This window comes from Rutilus rutilus, assembly GCF_951802725.1.
Source record: "Rutilus rutilus genome assembly, chromosome: 10".
Taxonomy (NCBI): Eukaryota; Metazoa; Chordata; class Actinopteri; order Cypriniformes; family Leuciscidae; genus Rutilus; species Rutilus rutilus.
In genome coordinates, this window is record NC_140215.1 from 25642026 (window position 1) to 25661373 (window position 19348).

The window sequence follows — 19348 nt, forward strand, 5'->3', positions numbered from 1 at the left end:
AAACACAGACAGCAGCAGAAATATTAGGATGCTGTCACTTTAAAGCCCCCCTGTAGTCAATCATTTTATCCCAAAATTACACATTTAAATATTTTTTTTCCAGAATTTTTTTTATTTATGCCTTAAAATAGCTTGAATACAACTCTACAACCTTGCTTCATTTAGTATACGTGGATCCATTAATATGCTAATTAGCCCCGCCTCCACTCACTCACGCCAGCTAACAAATTCACTCTGCCAACTTACTGAGGTAAACTATGCACAATGGTATCACTCTTTACAACGTCGGACACATAACGGTAATTAATATGATTAGCCTTTTGCTTGACTTCAAACAGCTAATAAGGTGTTGCTAATGTTACACAAACCATGTTCCTGTTCAGACAGCTGCCTTCTAAAAATGGTCTTTTTGTGTTCCATGGAAAAATACAGGTTTAGAATAACATTCAGGGGAGTAAATAATGTCTGAGTTTTTATCTTTGGGATGAACTATTCATTTTAGATGTGCACTGAACACTAGCCCCAAGAATTGCCTTTGATCTGTCAATACAGTAGGAAAGACGGATGGTGAATTGGTCTCTTTCCCTTTAATAACACTATGAGATCAATCATACTGGTCCATCATCTCTTCACTGAGTGTACACTGCTTATTTGAGATAACACTCCCATATTTATCTTTATGATGAATCAGACAAGGGCTGAAAAGCTATCTCCTTGAACGGTGTGGGCTCTGACCTGTGAGGGTATCAGAGCCTGTGAAGCGACGTTTCCAACCAAGTTCCAAACTGAGTTTTCCTCCAATCATCTCTCCCATTCTTTAGTGCGATGGTTGACTGATGCCTTTTCCTCCAGAACGAATGTATATTAATATTTAAGGTTTGGCATAGTAACATCCTTATTTGTAAAGTAGGTAGGCTTCATCTTGAGTATACACACTTGGCATATTTGGTTTGATTAAACTCTGGTGCGATTGCTCTGTTAGTTTGAATAAGTGTGAACGCTGCCATCTGAACCCTGGTGTGCACCAATCAGCAAACCGAGACCCACTTTTCCAAACGAATTAGTGCAGTTCGAGTGAAATATGGACGCAACACAAATCAAAGCTTTCTAAAAGGACCAAGAACAGGACTTGATGTGATAATAAAAAGGACAGAATGCTCAATGTGGTTCTTTTTGTCACAGAAGTTATGTTGCCCATTACAGTTCAATACAGGTGTTGGAACCGCATCTCCTTGCATCAGATCTTCGTTTGTGTGCAACACAGGAATTCCTGGATCTGTTTTGACTAATGTACTCATTTTAAAAGCTCTTTCTGATTTCTTAGCTGGAAAAAATGTCATCATATGTAACGCACATAAAACAAGACCATTTAGCGGAGCACCCAGCATTGTTTTGGATGTTCGGTAGGTTCAGTCGCAAATACGTCATAAAAGCTGTTTTGTTTTTTATCTTTAGGAATGGTGTTAAAAATGACAGTGTGAATACTAAGTGAACCAGGACTAACTATCATTTTCTTTTTTGGTCTGGACCAAAAGCAGCAAACTACAAGTGTGAACACACCCTAAAACTGACTAAAAAATTGAAGAAAAAAAAAAAAAAAAAAAAAAAAAAAACACTGTAGATACACAGATACTGTAAGATTGATCTTTCTGGCCAAGATTGTATGGACACCATGTTTAAGGGGCAGCAGATGAAACTATATGCTGCTTACACTCACCTAAAGGATTATTAGGAACACCTGTTCAATTTCTCATTAATGCAATTATCTAATCAACCAATCACATGGCAGTTGCTTCAATGCATTTAGGGGCGTGATCCTGGTCAAGACAATCTCCTGAACTCCAAACTGAATGTCAGAATGGGAAAGAAAGGTGATTTAAGCAATTTTGAGCGTGGCATGGTTGTTGGTGCCAGACGGGCCGGTCTGAGTATTTCACAATCTGCTCAGTTACTGGGATTTTCACGCACAACCATTTCTAGGGTTTACAAAGAATGGTGTGAAAAGGGAAAAACATCCAGTATGCGGCAGTCCTGCGGGCGAAAATGCCTTGTTGATGCTAGAGGTCAGAGGAGAATGGGCCGGCTGATTCAAGCTGATAGAAGAGCAACTTTGACTGAAATAACCACTCGTTACAACCGAGGTATGCAGCAAAGCATTTGTGAAGCCACAACACGCACAACCTTGAGGCGGATGGGCTACAACAGCAGAAGACCCCACCGGGTACCACTCATCTCCACTACAAATAGGAAAAAGAGGCTACAATTTGCACGAGCTCACCAAAATTGGACAGTTGAAGACTGGAAAAATGTTGCCTGGTCTGATGAGTCTCGATTTCTGTTGAGACATTCAGATGGTAGAGTCAGAATTTGGCGTAAACAGAATGAGAACATGGATCCATCATGCCTTGTTACCACTGTGCAGGCTGGTGGTGGTGGTGTAATGGTGTGGGGGATGTTTTCTTGGCACACTTTAGGCCCCTTAGTGCCAATTGGGCATCGTTTAAATGCCACGGCCTACCTGAGCATTGTTTCTGACCATGTCCATCCCTTTATGACCACCATGTACCCATCCTCTGATGGCTACTTCCAGCAGGATAATGCACCATGTCACAAAGCTCGAATCATTTCAAATTGGTTTCTTGAACATGACAATGAGTTCACTGTACTAAAATGTCCCCCACAGTCACCAGATCTCAACCCAATAGAGCATCTTTGGGATGTGGTGGAACGGGAGCTTCGTGCCCTGGATGTGCATCCCACAAATCTCCATCAACTGCAAGATGCTATCCTTTCAATATGGGCCAACATTTCTAAAGAATGCTTTCAGCACCTTGTTGAATCAATAATGCCACGTAGAATTAAGGCAGTTCTGAAGGCGAAAGGGGGTCAAACACAGTATTAGTATGGTGTTCCTAATTATCCTTTAGGTGAGTGTATATAGGATGTCTTTGATACGCTAAACTGCTGCTTCTACATTGTTTTGAGTGTGATGCAACACAACAGCTAATCCTGAGTAGGTTTGGGCAATCCTGCTCTGATCTGTATCATGTCACAATCTCTCCCAGTCTTTATATTTGTAGCGAGGTTAAGAGAGGTAAAAAGCTTCTTTTTTTTCTCCTTCTTCCCAGTAAATGCCTCTTAAAATGCCTCTTAAAATGTAGCTACTTTGAGTTTAAAGGATTGGCCTGAATCCAACAGTTGAAACCCAGTGGTAAAAGAGATGTTTGATTATAAATTAGGATTTAAGCTGCTCTACGGCTCTGAAAAATGTACAGCAGGCTAAAATGAAATAATAATAAAAATAAATAAACAAAAAAAGTATATATATATATATATATATATATATATATATATATATATATATATATATATATACTTTTTTTTGTTACTGCATTGTATATATATATATATATATATATATTTTTTTTTTTTCACAACACAACTTTATAAGAAACTCCAAAGACTATATAAAGAAAAACGTTCCTCTAAATATCAAACTCGAGGTAAAATGGCTTTGCAACATTACCAGGCAGTACAAACTCACCCTTAATTTCCTTCTGAATTATTGTTTGAATTTGCCCGAATCATGACTTTAAAGAACTCCCCAGTGCGCATCAATGCCAAAAACTATTCCCTCAGTAGAGTGGCCAGTAGTTTACATATGAACAGATGTTTAAAAACTGTGTAGAGCTTTTAGCAACTCAGCCAATGTCTGCCATTTAATACAGTGACCTCAAAGAAGAGTCTGAAAAAGATTCAGAGAGGAAAGTTGGAGAAATTCTGCGGTCATTCCTGTGTCTTATATTGCAAGATCCTAATTAAGTGAACTTTGCACATCCAGGAAAATGTTTGATCTGCTGAATTAGTGAGACTTCAAATAACCCACGATAGCTCTGTTCTCTTACCCCACCGGAGTGTGGAAAATAAATACTTCTAGATGAAACTAGCTTGATTATATTACACTCAAAATGTCGACTACAAACATTGCCGTGATTTCTTTTGAGATCATTTCTTCCTTTTTGTTCCCTGGAGGTGGAAAAATGTAATGGTCAGATGAAACAGGCATTTAACAATTCCGCACACAACTGGTGAAGGTCATACAACACTAACAACGTGGCTCTGCCATTCTTCCAAAATGTTATATTCAACCAGACTATTTTACTGCCATACAAAAGAAAAACACAGTAACTATGCCAACAGACTAGGAAAAGTGGATATCCTTTTCCTATGAATCCAAGCATAGTTAACCCAAACCTGTCTACCCCCAAATATATACATCCCCCCTAAGTTGACACTTCCTAAAAATATAAAGGCAGCTATATATTTTCCTGTATAAGAAGCTATTTATACCATAAAAATATGATCAAAACTACATGTGTAGAACATCTGGAAAATTTGGAAAGAATGATTTTGAATGTGCTGCTCTTCACAAAATGAAAGCTTTTTACAAAGATACATTCATGATATGTGATATGATTTGAAAGCGTTATGAATTCAAAAAAGAAACACATCCAAAAAACTTTTGGCAAGTGCTCGATCAAATAAAGCATCAAAGTGGCACACTGCCACTTCTGCTCCCAAGAATTTATTAAAAAGAACAACGTTTCGACCCAAAGGGTCTTCGTCAGGCCAGCAACAATCATAGAAAGGTACAATTTATATCAGTATGAACCGTCACACCTGACCTCATTAGTGAACTAATTACCCAATCATCCAACGCAGTAATGACCTAATCAAACCCAAATATAACCAAAAAATAATAATAATAATAATAATAAATACAGAAAAATAACCAATATGATAAAACACACACACACACACACACACACACACACACACACACACACACACACACACACACACACACACACACACACACACACACACACACACACACTGGATGTTCACAATAAAAATTTCAAATCAAACTCCATATTCAAACCTTTTGGAGAAAGAGAATTAAGTGTATATATAAAAGGCTTCGCTCTGTAGTAAGATCTTATTAATGTCACCACCCCTTCTGGGTACTCTTACTAGTTCTATACCAAAGCAGTGAAGAGTCGACAAATTGTGTTTAAAACATTGAAATGAACAGCAATGGGGTTCTTTTGGTCATTCAAACGTATATTACTTCTATGTTCTGCAATGCGTGTTTTCAAACAACACTGTGTTTTACCTATGTATGCTAAACCACATGGGCATTTCATCATATAAATTACGTTTTGGTGTTACACGAAATTATTCCTTTAATTTTTAGCTGTTTCCCAGAATGAGGATGGCTAAAAGTGTGACATTTACTTGTGAAATTACATTGTGCACATTGTCCACACCTATAATTACCATCAGGGACTGAAAAGGGATTGCTTGGACGATCACACACTTGGTCGGCTCTTGGTCGTATTTTAGGAGCTTGTTTATGTACAAATCGTGGAGGATCTTTACAAAAGTGACTAATTGTGGGATCTGAACTTAAAATATGCCCGTGTTTACGCACTGTATGTGCAAACTCCTTACTTAACACAGAATATTGAATAATGCAAGATACCTATTATCAGTAGACTTAGAGCGTGTTCTAGCAAGGCATTCTTGCTGATCAATATTTTCAAAACGTGCTGCAGCCTCTCCAATCCAATCATCTTATATACCCCCTCTCATGAAACCATTGACATATACCATAAACCTTTGACATAAACCATTGACTATGATTGTAGCTTGCCTGACGAAGACCCTTTGGGTCGAAACGTTGTTCTTTTTTATAAATTCTTTAATAAATTTTGAGTTTGATGATTTGAAAGCGTAACAACTAAACGTTTTAACATAACATCGGTCAATCAAGCGTTTTTTTTATGCTGGTATGCAACTTATGCTGGTAGGGATGATTTGCACATTACTAATATTAATATGATAAATTTGCTTCCAACAAACCACCACATCATCAGTCTGTACAAAAACACGGCAGCCATAAAAAAAAAAAAAAAAAAAAAACTGAGATTAGCCTTTGAAATACCTTCAATGCAATTACCAGAAAGCATTAGTAATCCCATCAAAAGCAGACCTCCGTCTTTGAAAACGCCATAGAGCAATCTGTCAGGAACTTCTGTTTTTCCCCAAGGTTCATTTCATTTAGACAAAAGATAGGACTGCGCTGATGCAGTTAGGCTCATTTTAATATTTTTTTTTCCTGTTGACGCATTTCATTTATGCACTTTTTTTGACATTACAGAGACCAGATGGGCTTTCTCACTACTCTTATCATTCACATGCACAATACCATTAGAAAGAATAATACACAAAACTAGAGGCGACAAACACGGATAGAAATGGAAAGAAAAAAGGGACAGATGGATGTGTTGCATAATTCTTTGTTCATGGCTGTAGAAAAAAAAAAAATCCATATTGCTTTAAACACTCCAAATGCCTTGAAAGTTACAAGCATGGAGTTGAAGCTTTCATTTAAACACGCAAAATACTAGTATATTACATTCCTATATTTCATTGCTTTTGTGTTTTCATAGCTTTTGTTTTGCTGTATTGTTGTACTGGTAATTACGTATCATCATTTCAACTGTGTCAATTACACATACTCTAAAGCCTGTTTTATGCTTCTGCGTCGAACTGCCGCCGTAGCTACGTCGTAGGCTGTGTGTAGCGCGCGTACCCTACGGCGTACCCTGACGTGCACCTCTCCAAAAATGTAACAACGCGTCAATTCTACGCGGACACAAGCGCTGTGATTGGTCTGCCAGAACCCCTCCCTCGGGGTTTCACACGCTCCCTAGGTACGCGTCAACGCGGACAACGACACAGAAGTATAAATTAAAACCAACACGTTGCCTACGGCGTATAGGCTCCGGCGTATGTCCGACGCAGAAGTATAATGAGGCCTTAAGAGCTCTTGGGAGGTATGAAACAAATGAAAACACAGCGATACTTCTATTTTAGCATCATATTAGTGCTTACCTCACATATTGGAAAGCTCTTGTCTGAGAGCCTGAACCGTAAACCTGAAAAAGGTGCAGGAGAAACACACACAGAATTATAATCGATAAGAGTTGTCAGAGCACATGCAGCAAGAGCTGCTTCAAAGCGACTGAGGAACAATGACTGATTGAAGGTGCAATCCTCATGTGAGCTTAAGTGTTTACAATAAGGAAGCACGCACATTTAACAGTGTTTCTTCAACTAGGCACTTTTATATCCCTGGGGTGCATTTCTATAGATTTAAAGGTTTATCTTTTTGTTATATGAAGGTCTTGGAAACATTTACCATGCCTTCATCATTTTTCGTTACTTTCCAATGCCTTATATGTATAGGGAAAAAAATTAAAATCGAATTATAGCATGACATTATGCATAAAATTTGAAATATTTTTTATTTTTTTAAATGAAATTACTTTTTGAAAATGTAATTTCCACCACTGTCATTTTCATCATAAAATAATTGGTGATTTGAGATGACAGTTTCTGATAGGTGAGGAAAAAGTCAGAATTCTGTATAGATGCCCACTAGAAATTAATTGTAGATTTGATTAAATAAATTAAGTGTTTTGTTCATTTCACAAGGTTTTCACTCTCTTTACTCCACTCAATCCAGCTTCACACAAACACACATATGAGTGTTACTTCAAATTGCAAGTAACACCCATATGTGAGTCTGTGTGAAGTTGAAATGACAGTTGCTGTAGAGTTAGGAGGTGTAATTAACACTGCACATGGTTCATAATTTTAATGAGGTGAACGGCTCTTACCGTCAGCGGCTCTCCCTGTAAAGCCTGCAGAATGAAATTACTGACCACTCGCCCGTCATTCATGTGCATGCGAGACCCGAAAGTGTTGAATATCCGAGCCACCCTCACCTCCACTCCTTCCTGTGAGACACAGCCACATGCAAACCTCATCAACACGAGTTTGGATGCAAGTGTTAATTGCTTAGTGACCATGCAGCAATATTCAGTGAACAACACATTAGGATTATATGCAGATTAAGCTCTAAATGTATACCTTTTTCTTAAAAATATTGTATTGATACTTGAGATCCTTGTATCAATACATTCACATTTTTGTTTAAAGGTCTGAGGCCTCTAGTGAAAATGCATCTATTTTGGTTTATTTTCTGACTGAATCAAAATATAAGCAAAACATTTATTGGACGAATTCATGTCCATGAATTTCAGAATGCATTCGTATTTGGTCTGTTCCTCTTTTGCTTTTTTTACAGCAGCACTCGAGAGTCAAAAACAAGTGTCAATCTGTAAACACACTCACAGTGTGTATGGATGCCATTTGTAATTTAACAGTGTCATAAGGCATCTTATTTCAAGCAAATGTGACATTAATCATTACATTTCCTTGGTCCACCTGTCAATTGTTGAAACTCTCCCATTAAAAACCATGTGGCCACACACAAACATTTCCAAGGTATTGGTCAATGATGGAAAGCCTGTAGCTCTGTGAGCAGCACCACAGGGGAAGACGTGCTTTTGCATTATGCAAATGTCAGTGCTTCTGAATCAATCTCACAACATATTTTGGGCTGAAAGTGCAGCTATGTTCATTTCAATAGCTTGTTAATATATATAAATATAACAGTATAAGCCTTAAGGCAGCTTTAAAGTCCTTGGAACTACTATTTATGCTTCTCTGAAGTGGAATGATAAAACAAATAGTTCTCTAAGATAGTTCAAAAGGTTTGGAGTATCAAAAGACGGTGTGTTTCATTTCCACACTGATAACTACCAATACTCAGCTTACTGAAATAACCAATTTTACTGTTTTACAGGCATACCAATAACCCAGCAACACAAGAAAACCTTGATTACAAGAAGAAAATCAGGTTATTCCCCAGCAGCGTCGTCAAAACCTAATCATCCGTGTATCTGACTCTGAGTGTTCCATTTGTGTGGTCCATGTGAGCTGTGATGTTAAATAAAGCATAATTTTTTTTTCAAAATGTTAGCAGAAAACATGTACAGACTCATTTTCCTCTCGTTTTTACAACTGTACCACTTATACATAGGGCTGGACGAGATGAGAACAAATTTTTGGGAATTGTCTTGGGTCATGTCAGAGTCAGAGTACACATCCTCTTATTTCTTCCTTTTCTGTTTCTTCAATGCCATGTCAAACTGACACATAACAATTACATTAACTTATAGGCTTGTTATATGACCGGTTGTGAGGAACACTGCGAGTATGACATTTTATACCTGTTCAAAGGAGAAACATTATGAACAAACAACAGGTCCAATATCAATATCCAAATGAATATAATACCCTTAAATTATGTATATTTACACATATAGAGTGACGTATTGGTACACGCCAAGCCTTTCTTGAGATTTTCCTGCTTGTCACCTGGACATACAGTGGGGAGAACAAGTATTTGATACACTGCCGATTTTGCAGGTTTTCCTACTTACAAAGCATGTAGAGGTCTGTAATTTTTATCATAGGTACTCTTCAACTGTGAGAGACGGAATCTAAAACAAAAATCCAGAAAATCACATTGTATGAGTTTTAAATAATTAATTTGCATTTTATTGCATGACATAAGTATTTGATCACCTGCCAACCAGTAAGAATTCTGGTTAAACCTGTTAGTTTTTCTTTAAGAAGCCCTCCTGTTCTCCACTCATTACCTGTATTAACTGCACCTGTTTGAACTCGTTACCTGTATAAAAGACACCTGTCCACACACTCAATCAAACAGACTCCAACCTCTCCACAATGGCCAAGACCAGAGAGCTGTGTAAGGACATCAGGGATAAAATTGTAGACCTGCACAAGGCTGGGATGGGCTACAGGACAATAGGCAAGCAGCTTGGTGAGAAGGCAACAACTGCTGGCGCAATTATTAGAAAATGGAAGAAGTTCAAGATAACGGTCAGTCTCCCTCGGTCTGGTGCACCATGCAAGATCTCACCTCGTGGGGCATCAATGATCATGAGGAAGGTGAGGGATCAGCCCAGAACTACACGGCAGGACCTGGTAAATGACCTGAAGAGAGCTGGGACCACAGTCTCAAAGAAAACCATTAGTAACACTACGCCGTCATGGATTAAAATCCTGCAGCGCACGCAAGGTCCCCCTGCTCAAGCCAGCGCATATCCAGGCCCGTCTGAAGTTTTCCAATGACCATCTGAATGATCCAGAGGAGGAATGGGAGAAGGTCATGTGGTCTGATGAGACAAAAATAGAGCTTTTTGGTCTAGACTCCACTCGCTGTGTTAAGAAGGATGAGTACAACCCCAAGAACACCATCCCAACCGTGAAGCATGGAGGTGGAAACATCATTCTTTGGGGATGCTTTTCTGCAAAGGGGACAGGACGACTGCACCGTATTGAGGGGAGGATGAATGGGGCCATGTATCGCGAGATCTTGGCCAACAACCTCCTTCCCTCAGTAAGAGCACTGAAGATGGGTCGTGGCTGGGTCTTCCAGCATAACAACAACCCGAAACACACAGCCAGGGGAACTAAGGAGTGGCTCCGTAAGAAGCATCTCAAGGTCCTGGAGTGGCCTAGCCAGTCTCCAGACCTGAACCCAAATGAAAATCTTTGGAGGGAGCTGAAAGTCTGTATTGCCCAGCGACAGCCCCGAAACCTGAAGGATCTGGAGAAGGTCTGTATGGAGGAGTGGGCCAAAATCCCTGCTGCAGTGTGTGCAAACCTGGTCAAGAACTACAGGAAACGTATGATCTCTGTAATTGCAAACAAAGGTTTCTGTACCAAATATTAAGTTCTGCTTTTCTGATGTATCAAATACTTATGTCATGCAATAAAATGCAAATTAATTACTTAAAAATCATACAATGTGATTTTCTGGATTTTTGTTTTAGATTCCGTCACTTACAGTTGAAGAGTACCTATGATAAAAATGACAGACTTCTACATGCTTTGTAAGTGGGTAAACCTGCAAAATCGTCAGTGTATCAACTACTTGTTCTCCTCACTGTATACTGTTTACATACAGTGGTGACACACAGCAATACCTTGACGTGCTGACTTAAGTTATTTGATTTATTTGATTCCGTTTTATATTCTGTTTGAATTTTATTAATAATAGGCTACTGACACAGGCCCCGTTTACACCTGGTATTAAGATGTGTTTTGGTCGATGGACGACGCTAAATACAGGTGTAAATGGGGTGCCAGACTCGGTGGGCTACAAGAAATACAGCAGCTGGACGATGGCACATACAGATTCATCGGAAAGCCACGGATCAGCCTTGCTATGCAACACCAGAATCGCTCAGTCGATCATCTCCGTCACCACTAAATCAGAGCACATAATTGCCAAGCATTTAGAAGGCAATCCTAAAATATGCTTCGTGTCCGCATACGCCCTGACGGAGACATCAGATTCTTCAGCAAAAGACACGTTCTACGACAATCTCGACAAGCTAATAAAGTAAATTCCGCCACACACGGTCACCATTCTTGCCGGCGACTTGAACGCAAGAATTGGTAAGGACAGTCACGACACCAATCCTAGAGTGGTAGGCAACTTCAGCTACCACGCAATCTTGAACGACAATGGTCGAAAGCTAATCAGCATGTGCGAGTTTTCAAGCCATGCCCAGCAAACTCTTGGTTCCGCAATCGACCGTCGAGACTTCGCACATGTAAGAGCCCAAAAGGAGACTTTGCTCAACTAGACCACATTGTCTTCAACACCAAGTGGTGGAAGTCAGTCAAAAACTGTCGCGGTTACAACACCTGCACCATTGGATCAGACCACAAGATGGTGAGCACCAAATTCAAGATGGTGAGCACCAAATTCAAACTGGCGCTGAGAACAGCAAGAAGCTCATCCATGACCAGGTGCACCTTTCAGAATAACAAGCTGAAAGACGTGAACATCAAAGCGAATTTGTCGAGTCAAACCGAAAACGCCCAGAGCCTAATACAGCAAAGAGCAGACACACTCAACACTGCGTTGGTAGCAGCGAGTGAAAAGGTCCTGGGCAAAAGACCAAAGTCAAAACAGCCAAGCTGGGTCAGCAGTTCAATATTGCATCGCAGAAGAAGAAGTGGCGAAGGACGATTTCAAGCGCAATCAAACGAGAGAAAAGAGAGATCAGTGGAGAAACAAGCAGTCGAGTGTCAAGGCAGCTTTCGAAACTGACAAAGAGGCATATTTCGACACTCAACTAGAAGCTCTCGAACTGGCAAACCAAAAACACGAGCATCGCACAATGTGGACTCTAATCGACAAAATCTCAGAGATGCCGCAAAATGCTGCAGCAAGCAAAGTCCGAATGCTCGATGGCTCTCAACCAAACTTGAAGACCGAGCTCATTAGAAACTGGGGCAAGTACTTCTGCAGACTCTTCAACAACAAGAGCGCGAAGGTGGAAACAGTCAGCTTTCCAGAACCAAGACCAGACATCGCTATTTCAACATCGAGTCCAACTTGAGAGGAAGCAGTGAGAGCGATTGAACAGCTTATGCGGAACAAGTCGCAAGGACCCGATTATGCAATGACGGCAGATGTCCTCAAAGACGGCGGCGAATTCATAGTAAATGAATTGCACAAACTCTGCAAGCTCGTTTTTAAGCATTGCTGCGCACCGAAACATTGGACGTCGAGCCTGATCATCCCACTGCCCAAGAAGGTCAACCTACAGCTGATGAACAACTTCAGAGGAATCAGCTTGACGTCCATCGCAGCAAAAACATACAATCGCATTCTCCTCAACCGCATCCAGAATCCAATCGACAAGCTGCTCAGAAACAACCAGGCAGGCTTCAGGAGCGGGCGCAGCTGCACACAGCAGATCCACATCCTTCGAAGAGTCATCGAAGGAGCAAGAGCACAACTACTACCCTTGTACATCACGTTCGTCGATTTCAAGAAGGCATTTGACTCGATAGACAGACCTATGATGTTCGCAATCCTGCGACACTTCGGCATCCCACAAAAGCTTGTTGATGCTATCAGAGTCTTGTACGACGGATCGGCGAGCCAGGTGTACTTGGAGGGCCAGCTCTCAGAGCCATTCGCTGTCACAACTGGAGTATTACAAGGCGTCTTTCTAGCTCCGTTCCTGTTCATCATAGTAATAGATTACGTCTCCAGGCTATCTGCTGGAAGCTTCGGATACCTTACACATAAAGGTCCTCCGCCCAGGAGTAATATGAGACTGCAACACGGTACAGCAATAGCCAAAGAATCTAGAGCCGAACGCAATCTTAACAATTTAGCATTTGCCGACGATATTTCACTCCTGGAAAATGATCTCACCATGGAACAACAACAGCTCACCCAACTACAACAAAAAGCTGGCACAGTCGGACTAGAATTAAACGAGGAGAAGACTGTCCAAGTGCAAATGAATGCTTCCAATGACTATAAACAACATCTAATCAACAGAAAGTACTTTGAACGCTAATGTTTGCTGTAATGATAATGATAAAAGTAATGATGTAGTGTCAATCAGGCATGTTTATTTTATGGCATCCCTATAGAGACTAAAAGTGTGGTGGGGCGTCCGAAATGGTTGACCACTTCTGCTCTAAAACACTCTGGTCTCCCATCACAAAGTAACATATCATTATTGTCCACAATGGTTATAAGGCCAGAACACACGGTTACACACATTTAAAACATTAAATAATGATCAAAAGAGAGATAAGCAAAGTGAAGAAAAGGTCAATGATTAATTATGTCTGCACTACTAGCATTCTCATTCAATGGAACTGCAAAAATAATGCTTTCCAAAGACTCATAAGGACCCTTCAGCACCACAGAGCCACAGTGTTTAAACTTTTCAGGGAATTTAAAATATGAATGGCTTACTTAGTCATCTCTGCACAATAAGCTTGGTCAGGGCAAAATATTTTAACATGAATATCGTACCACTGTTCACATGAGCAATACACAGTACCCAAACTACAAGAATGTCCATGTAATGACTATGAAAGCGAAATTGACAATTCTTACTTTTTATGAAATGTTGCAGTGTTTATTAATGATTTATCTATGAACTGAACAGCTCTAATATGAGCCATGAAAATAAAACAATACAGCTTATAACTGCAAAATATGATATTAGCTACATAAATCATTAAACACAGTCCATGACATTGTAAAGCCTGTACTTGTGCCCACATCAAGCACTGGCCTTGGAACAACGTAAGAGAGGTATAGAGAGTTTACCAAGAATAGTTTAATGATTTAGGTTCAGTAGTTCTATAATTATCTCTGTGGGCATGAATAAAAACATGAAAACTCTCATAAATAGTAGGCCTATTATAAATGAAAGATGGGTGGCAAAAATGCCAGACAACACATAACAAGGACAGCCATCAGTGGCCTTTTTAGCAAGGAAAGGCACCCGCCTGATTGCAAGGCTATCATGTGATTGCATGGCACGCTTTAGTTGTGATGAGGCTGTGTGTTACCGTGATTTTACTACTGTTCAGACAGCCTAAAGCAAGTGTGTGATGCCAGTGACTAAAATGTTAGGTAACTTGAGTAACCTTGAATCTTTTAATGAAAAAAACAAAAAAAACAAAGTGGCCTGTGCTCATTCACAATCGCAAACCAAGTTTGAGTCCAGCTCAAGTCATTTTCTGATCCCAGGCCCAGTTTTCCCATAAGCACTATTCTTAAATTGTCACATTTGTAAAAGAAAGTCGGAAAAAATAAAGAACAGACACACTCACGTTAAGGACTGTAAAATATCAATAACGTGTAGCGAAGCGCATCACATTTCGACCTAAATTGACACCTTCAAAATACCCTGGAGCAATACAATTTTAATTATATTTATATATATTTTAAAACTGAAAACAATATAACCAACTTATATAAATGGGGGTCCGTGTTTTATGGTCATGTTTTTATTTTCATTTTCATCACACTTTCACCAAATGAAAACACAATAAAACCAAAATGGATAAACAGCTTGAATATTCGATCTCTACATGGGTGGGAATTAAACGCCACTTTCCACTGATTGGTCAACCAAACATAAAACTGTGCCGTCATCAGTTGTTGATGACAGTAAATTATAACATGACTAGTTAATTAAAACGGTCGAATATGTGAAAAATGCAAGGTTTTTTCGTTTCCTGAAAAAAATAAGAATTCGACTTGGTTTCTTATTTTGACTTGAAATCAGAATTTTTTTTTAAACGGTGCCTCTTTTGTGTTTCATAAAAAAAAAAAAAAAAAAAGCATTATGCATGATTTCTTTCAGCTTGATAATGGTCTGCACTTCACTACAATGTAAATACATTCGCTTCAGGCTGTCCAGTGCGTCACGCAGCTTCGCCACACAGATTTTGATAGTTTGTCAGATTAATAAAACAGGCGATGTGCCAAATATATAGGCTAGGGAGTAGATGTGGGAGCAGATGGGAAGTCAATTAATATTATGAGATAAACTAATATTTCATGCATAGGTTGCCAAATTTATGCCTACACAGAAGAAAGACTTGTCTAGGCTCTGCCCCAGTATGATTGGTGTCGAGCCATTCGTTTGGTTGTTTGATGAGAAAATGTAGTTGCAATGAACGCTTTAAGAATCCTTACAAATGTAGCAGCGGATGACTATTGTTGAACGGAACTGAGGAAGGACTGATGATGGCATTAAGGTTTAGTTATGCCAGCCCATGCAGAGGTTGAATATTCTAAGCTGTGTATTAATATTCTACCACTGAATGTATAAACAAAAAATCAAGTCGAATTCTTATTTTTTTTGGGAAAACGAAAAAACCTTTCATTTTTCACATATTCGACCGTTTTAATTAACTAGTCATGTTAATATCATTAATATAATTCACTGTCATCAACAACTGATGACGGCACAGTTTTATGTTTGGTTGACCAATCAGTGGAAAGGGGTGTTTAATTCCCACCCATGTAGAGATCGAATATTCAAGCTGTTTATCCATTTTGGTTTTATTGTGTTTTCATTTGGTGAAAGTGTGATGAAAATGAAAATAAAAACATGACCAAAAAACACGGACCCCCTTTTATATATGTTGGTTATATTGTTTTTAGTTTTAAAATATATTTAAATTTAATTTACACACTCAAAGCATTATAATCTTACATACCACATTATTTAACAAGTGATCACATTTTTTTTTAAATATCGTGTAGCGTGTATAGTGAACAGCATAAGCAATAAGTAGCGCTACCATACCACATGTCCACTGAGTATTAATATAGTATCTATATACATATTTGAACGGATTTATCCATTTAAACAATGTATGCATAACAACAACTTTGACAAGTATGCTTTTGAAAGTGTGGAAGTAAGAGATTTATAAATCCTACTCCTATCACAAAGGAGTGTTAATGTGTGGTCAGAGGAGAACGGAGTCTGTCTGTAGTCAGAAAAGAAAAGAGCAATCAGATGAATAGAGAAGTCAACTGCTATGGAAGGAAGCACATCATTTCAAGAGTGAATAGACTGAAGAGTAAGTCTAATTGAGCATGAATGATTGCAGGGAACAGATGAAGCACTTCCACCAGCCCGATGATTTCACCTCAGACACAGATGTTAAGACGGGTAAGAGAAAGATGGACAGATAATTATAGAAAGGAGGAGTGTAGTAGTAACCCATAGTACCCCATAGTGCAGAAATGAAATAGCTAGGGGAAGGAGTGGGCACAAATGAGAACGGTCATTTCTAGGTCTACCTAATCTTAAGTTTGACTACTAGCTGCTGATATTGGTGAGATACTTCCCGGTGAAAAGTCATTTAATGCTTTGAATTACAGGAGAATATTTCAGAATGGCTTTCTTCCCACAAATAAAAAGTTGTTATCTTAAGAGGAATAATCAGATGCTATTTTTAAACAATTGTCCTGTCCAAACTGTGAAGACAACCAAGAAGTGGCTTGAGAACAAGTCCATTAGGCTGATGTTTTGAACCCTATAGTGCGTAGCAATGGCATACAGTAGTATGAACTGCACTGTATGAATTACATATACAGATTCTTAATAAAGCTATGAAAAATATTTAGTCAAGAGTAGTACATAATGTTTTTTCTTTTGCTGTTTGATTAACATTAACGACAAGCTTATATGAGGCTGCTGTCCCTTTAAGACCTTAAGCATCGATCCAATATAATGATAATTTCACCAAACTGTTTACTTTCACTTTAGACATAACTGACTGTGTTTGCGTGAATACTCGCCAAGATGGGCATTTTGACAAATGTGTGTATTTGACTGTTCAAGTGAAATAAGCCATGAAAGTAAACTGAATTCAGCACTTTTCAGTGCTATTGTTAATATTTGGTCTCATATTAAACTCAAACGAGCTGGGAGACATTTTTCAACTACTCATGAACTGTTTGAAGCCATTGAGCGGAACAACACTGACTCTTATTCCTGTAAAAAGCTGTCTGCAAGTTGGGGAAGGTTATTCCTGTGCAATTCTTTCTAATTTCCTGACCAGTGATTTATGATTAAAATGGTTAAGACAATTAAAAGACCACAAAATATTTAGCCATTTTTGGCTTGGCCTATTTTTTATTTTTTTATTGACCAGGAGTATGTTACACATACGAAAGAAAGAAATACAGGTTTAAAATGAGAGTGAGTAAATGATGACAATTTTCATTTTTGGGTGAACTATCATTTTAAGTTGTGTTTTACGCAAAAACAAAAAATCAGAAAGATGTTTGAACAAAACTGGCCTATTAACTTGCATTAAGGGTGGTTAACAGATTATTTTTAAGCAAACAAAATGACATTTTTAAATAACAGAAAAATAACTTATTTTTCTCCAGTCAAACCGACTTTTTTCCCCTCAAATGTCACTGAATTTCCTTTTAAAAAGATGTCAGTGTCAGATGCCACATTTGCCAGATGCCACACGTCACTGATGATATTCAAATCAAACTTGTGAGGCAGCATTTCTCATGTGGTGACATGTAGGACAATATGTGGATTGGTGGAACAGTGAATGCGATAAAGACAATCTGAGAGTGACACCAAGTGAAGAAAAACAGATAAAAATCAACTGCACCAAAGGGTGGTGCCAATCAATCATATCAGAATGTTCAACCAGAAGACACAGACAGCAAATTAAGCTGTCACAGAGAACCAGATGATCATTGTGATCAATGTCTCAGAGCCCAAAGATATCAACCATTAGATAATGCCAAGGTGTGCATGACTTCCTTTTGCCCTATTATTTATTTATTATGTTTAGCCCCTAAATGTAAGCATTAGGCAGTTTAATTTTGCATCTAACACTAATCCATTTTAAAGGTACATTATATAACTTTTATTTGTTTAAAATGTGCAAAATTTAAATAATGAGTGAGTATCCATACATAATCGCTATGGTATTCTGACTTTATAACACGCAATTCGGACTTCATAACTCGCAATTGTGAGTTTATATCTAGCAATTCTGACTTTATAACTAGCAATTGTGAATTTATATTATTTATATCAGAATTGCGAGATGTAAACATGCAATTGCGAGAAAAAAGTCAAAATTGTGATATAAAAAGTCAATTTTTTTATTTTTTATTTTTTATTCAGTGGTGGAAACAAGCTTCCATAAAAGTCTGATGCTCTCACCTTGTGTTGACATTGTGAAAATTGAAGATTTATAAATTATGCATGGTGGGCCACATGTAATATATTTTAATTTATTCCTAGGTTTTTATTTTATTTTATTTTTTATTGTGAATGAATACATTTTAGTACAAAAATAATCGGTGAATCATGATTTTTCTTTTTGTGAAAACATTCATATGTAGCCTTCACACACAAATATGTGCATGCGAACGCTTGCTGAATAACAATAGCCAAAAATGCTGTAAATGGTTTGGCTCACCATTACTGTATGCTTTACATTCAGTTTTTCAGCAAACCGTGCTGCTGTTGCCAAGCTCTCTTATTTTTTTTCCACACAAATATTTGTCAGTCCTCCAAGCATCAAAATGCTAGCCCTTTGATCTACAATAAATAGCTGCAATTCTTGTATCATTATTTCAAGTTCTTAGCTTCTTCCTCTGGTAATTGGCTCTTACACAATACGTCTACTTCTATGGTATGCTGCTTGGGTAAGAATGCGACAGCATAGAACAGAATAGACTAGAATAAGAATGGGATGGCACATTTTTCAGCTCAAACTCCCAGGTGGCTAATTCTCTACATTAATACACCTAGAGAGCAGAGTGAAAAAAAAAAAAAAATCACGTGCAGAAATCCAGATGTGACTGTTAATTTTGTCAATTTAGCCTTAGCCTGTGTCAAATGTACCTTGTCCTGTTTTTGTTTAGTCAAGTTTTAGTTGGCTGTTTTAGTCACTAAAATGTCACATACTAGTCCTGCTGTATAATGGTTCAATTGATGATTATTAT

At 38.4% G+C, this 19348-nt stretch overlaps 1 protein-coding gene across 2 annotated transcripts in view; it reads right to left on the bottom strand.

Annotated features, from left to right (window-relative positions):
• Positions 1–19348, bottom strand: part of uxs1 (UDP-glucuronate decarboxylase 1) — a 77946-nt gene that overhangs the window by 10630 nt on the left and 47968 nt on the right. For both annotated transcript variants that reach the window (XM_084422340.1, XM_084422341.1), the window contains 2 exons: positions 7749–7868; positions 6961–7004 (listed from right to left, as the gene is read on the bottom strand). In XM_084422340.1, coding sequence (XP_084278466.1) covers positions 6961–7004; positions 7749–7868 — 164 coding nt within the window. The remainder of the gene's footprint in view (positions 1–6960; positions 7005–7748; positions 7869–19348) is intronic.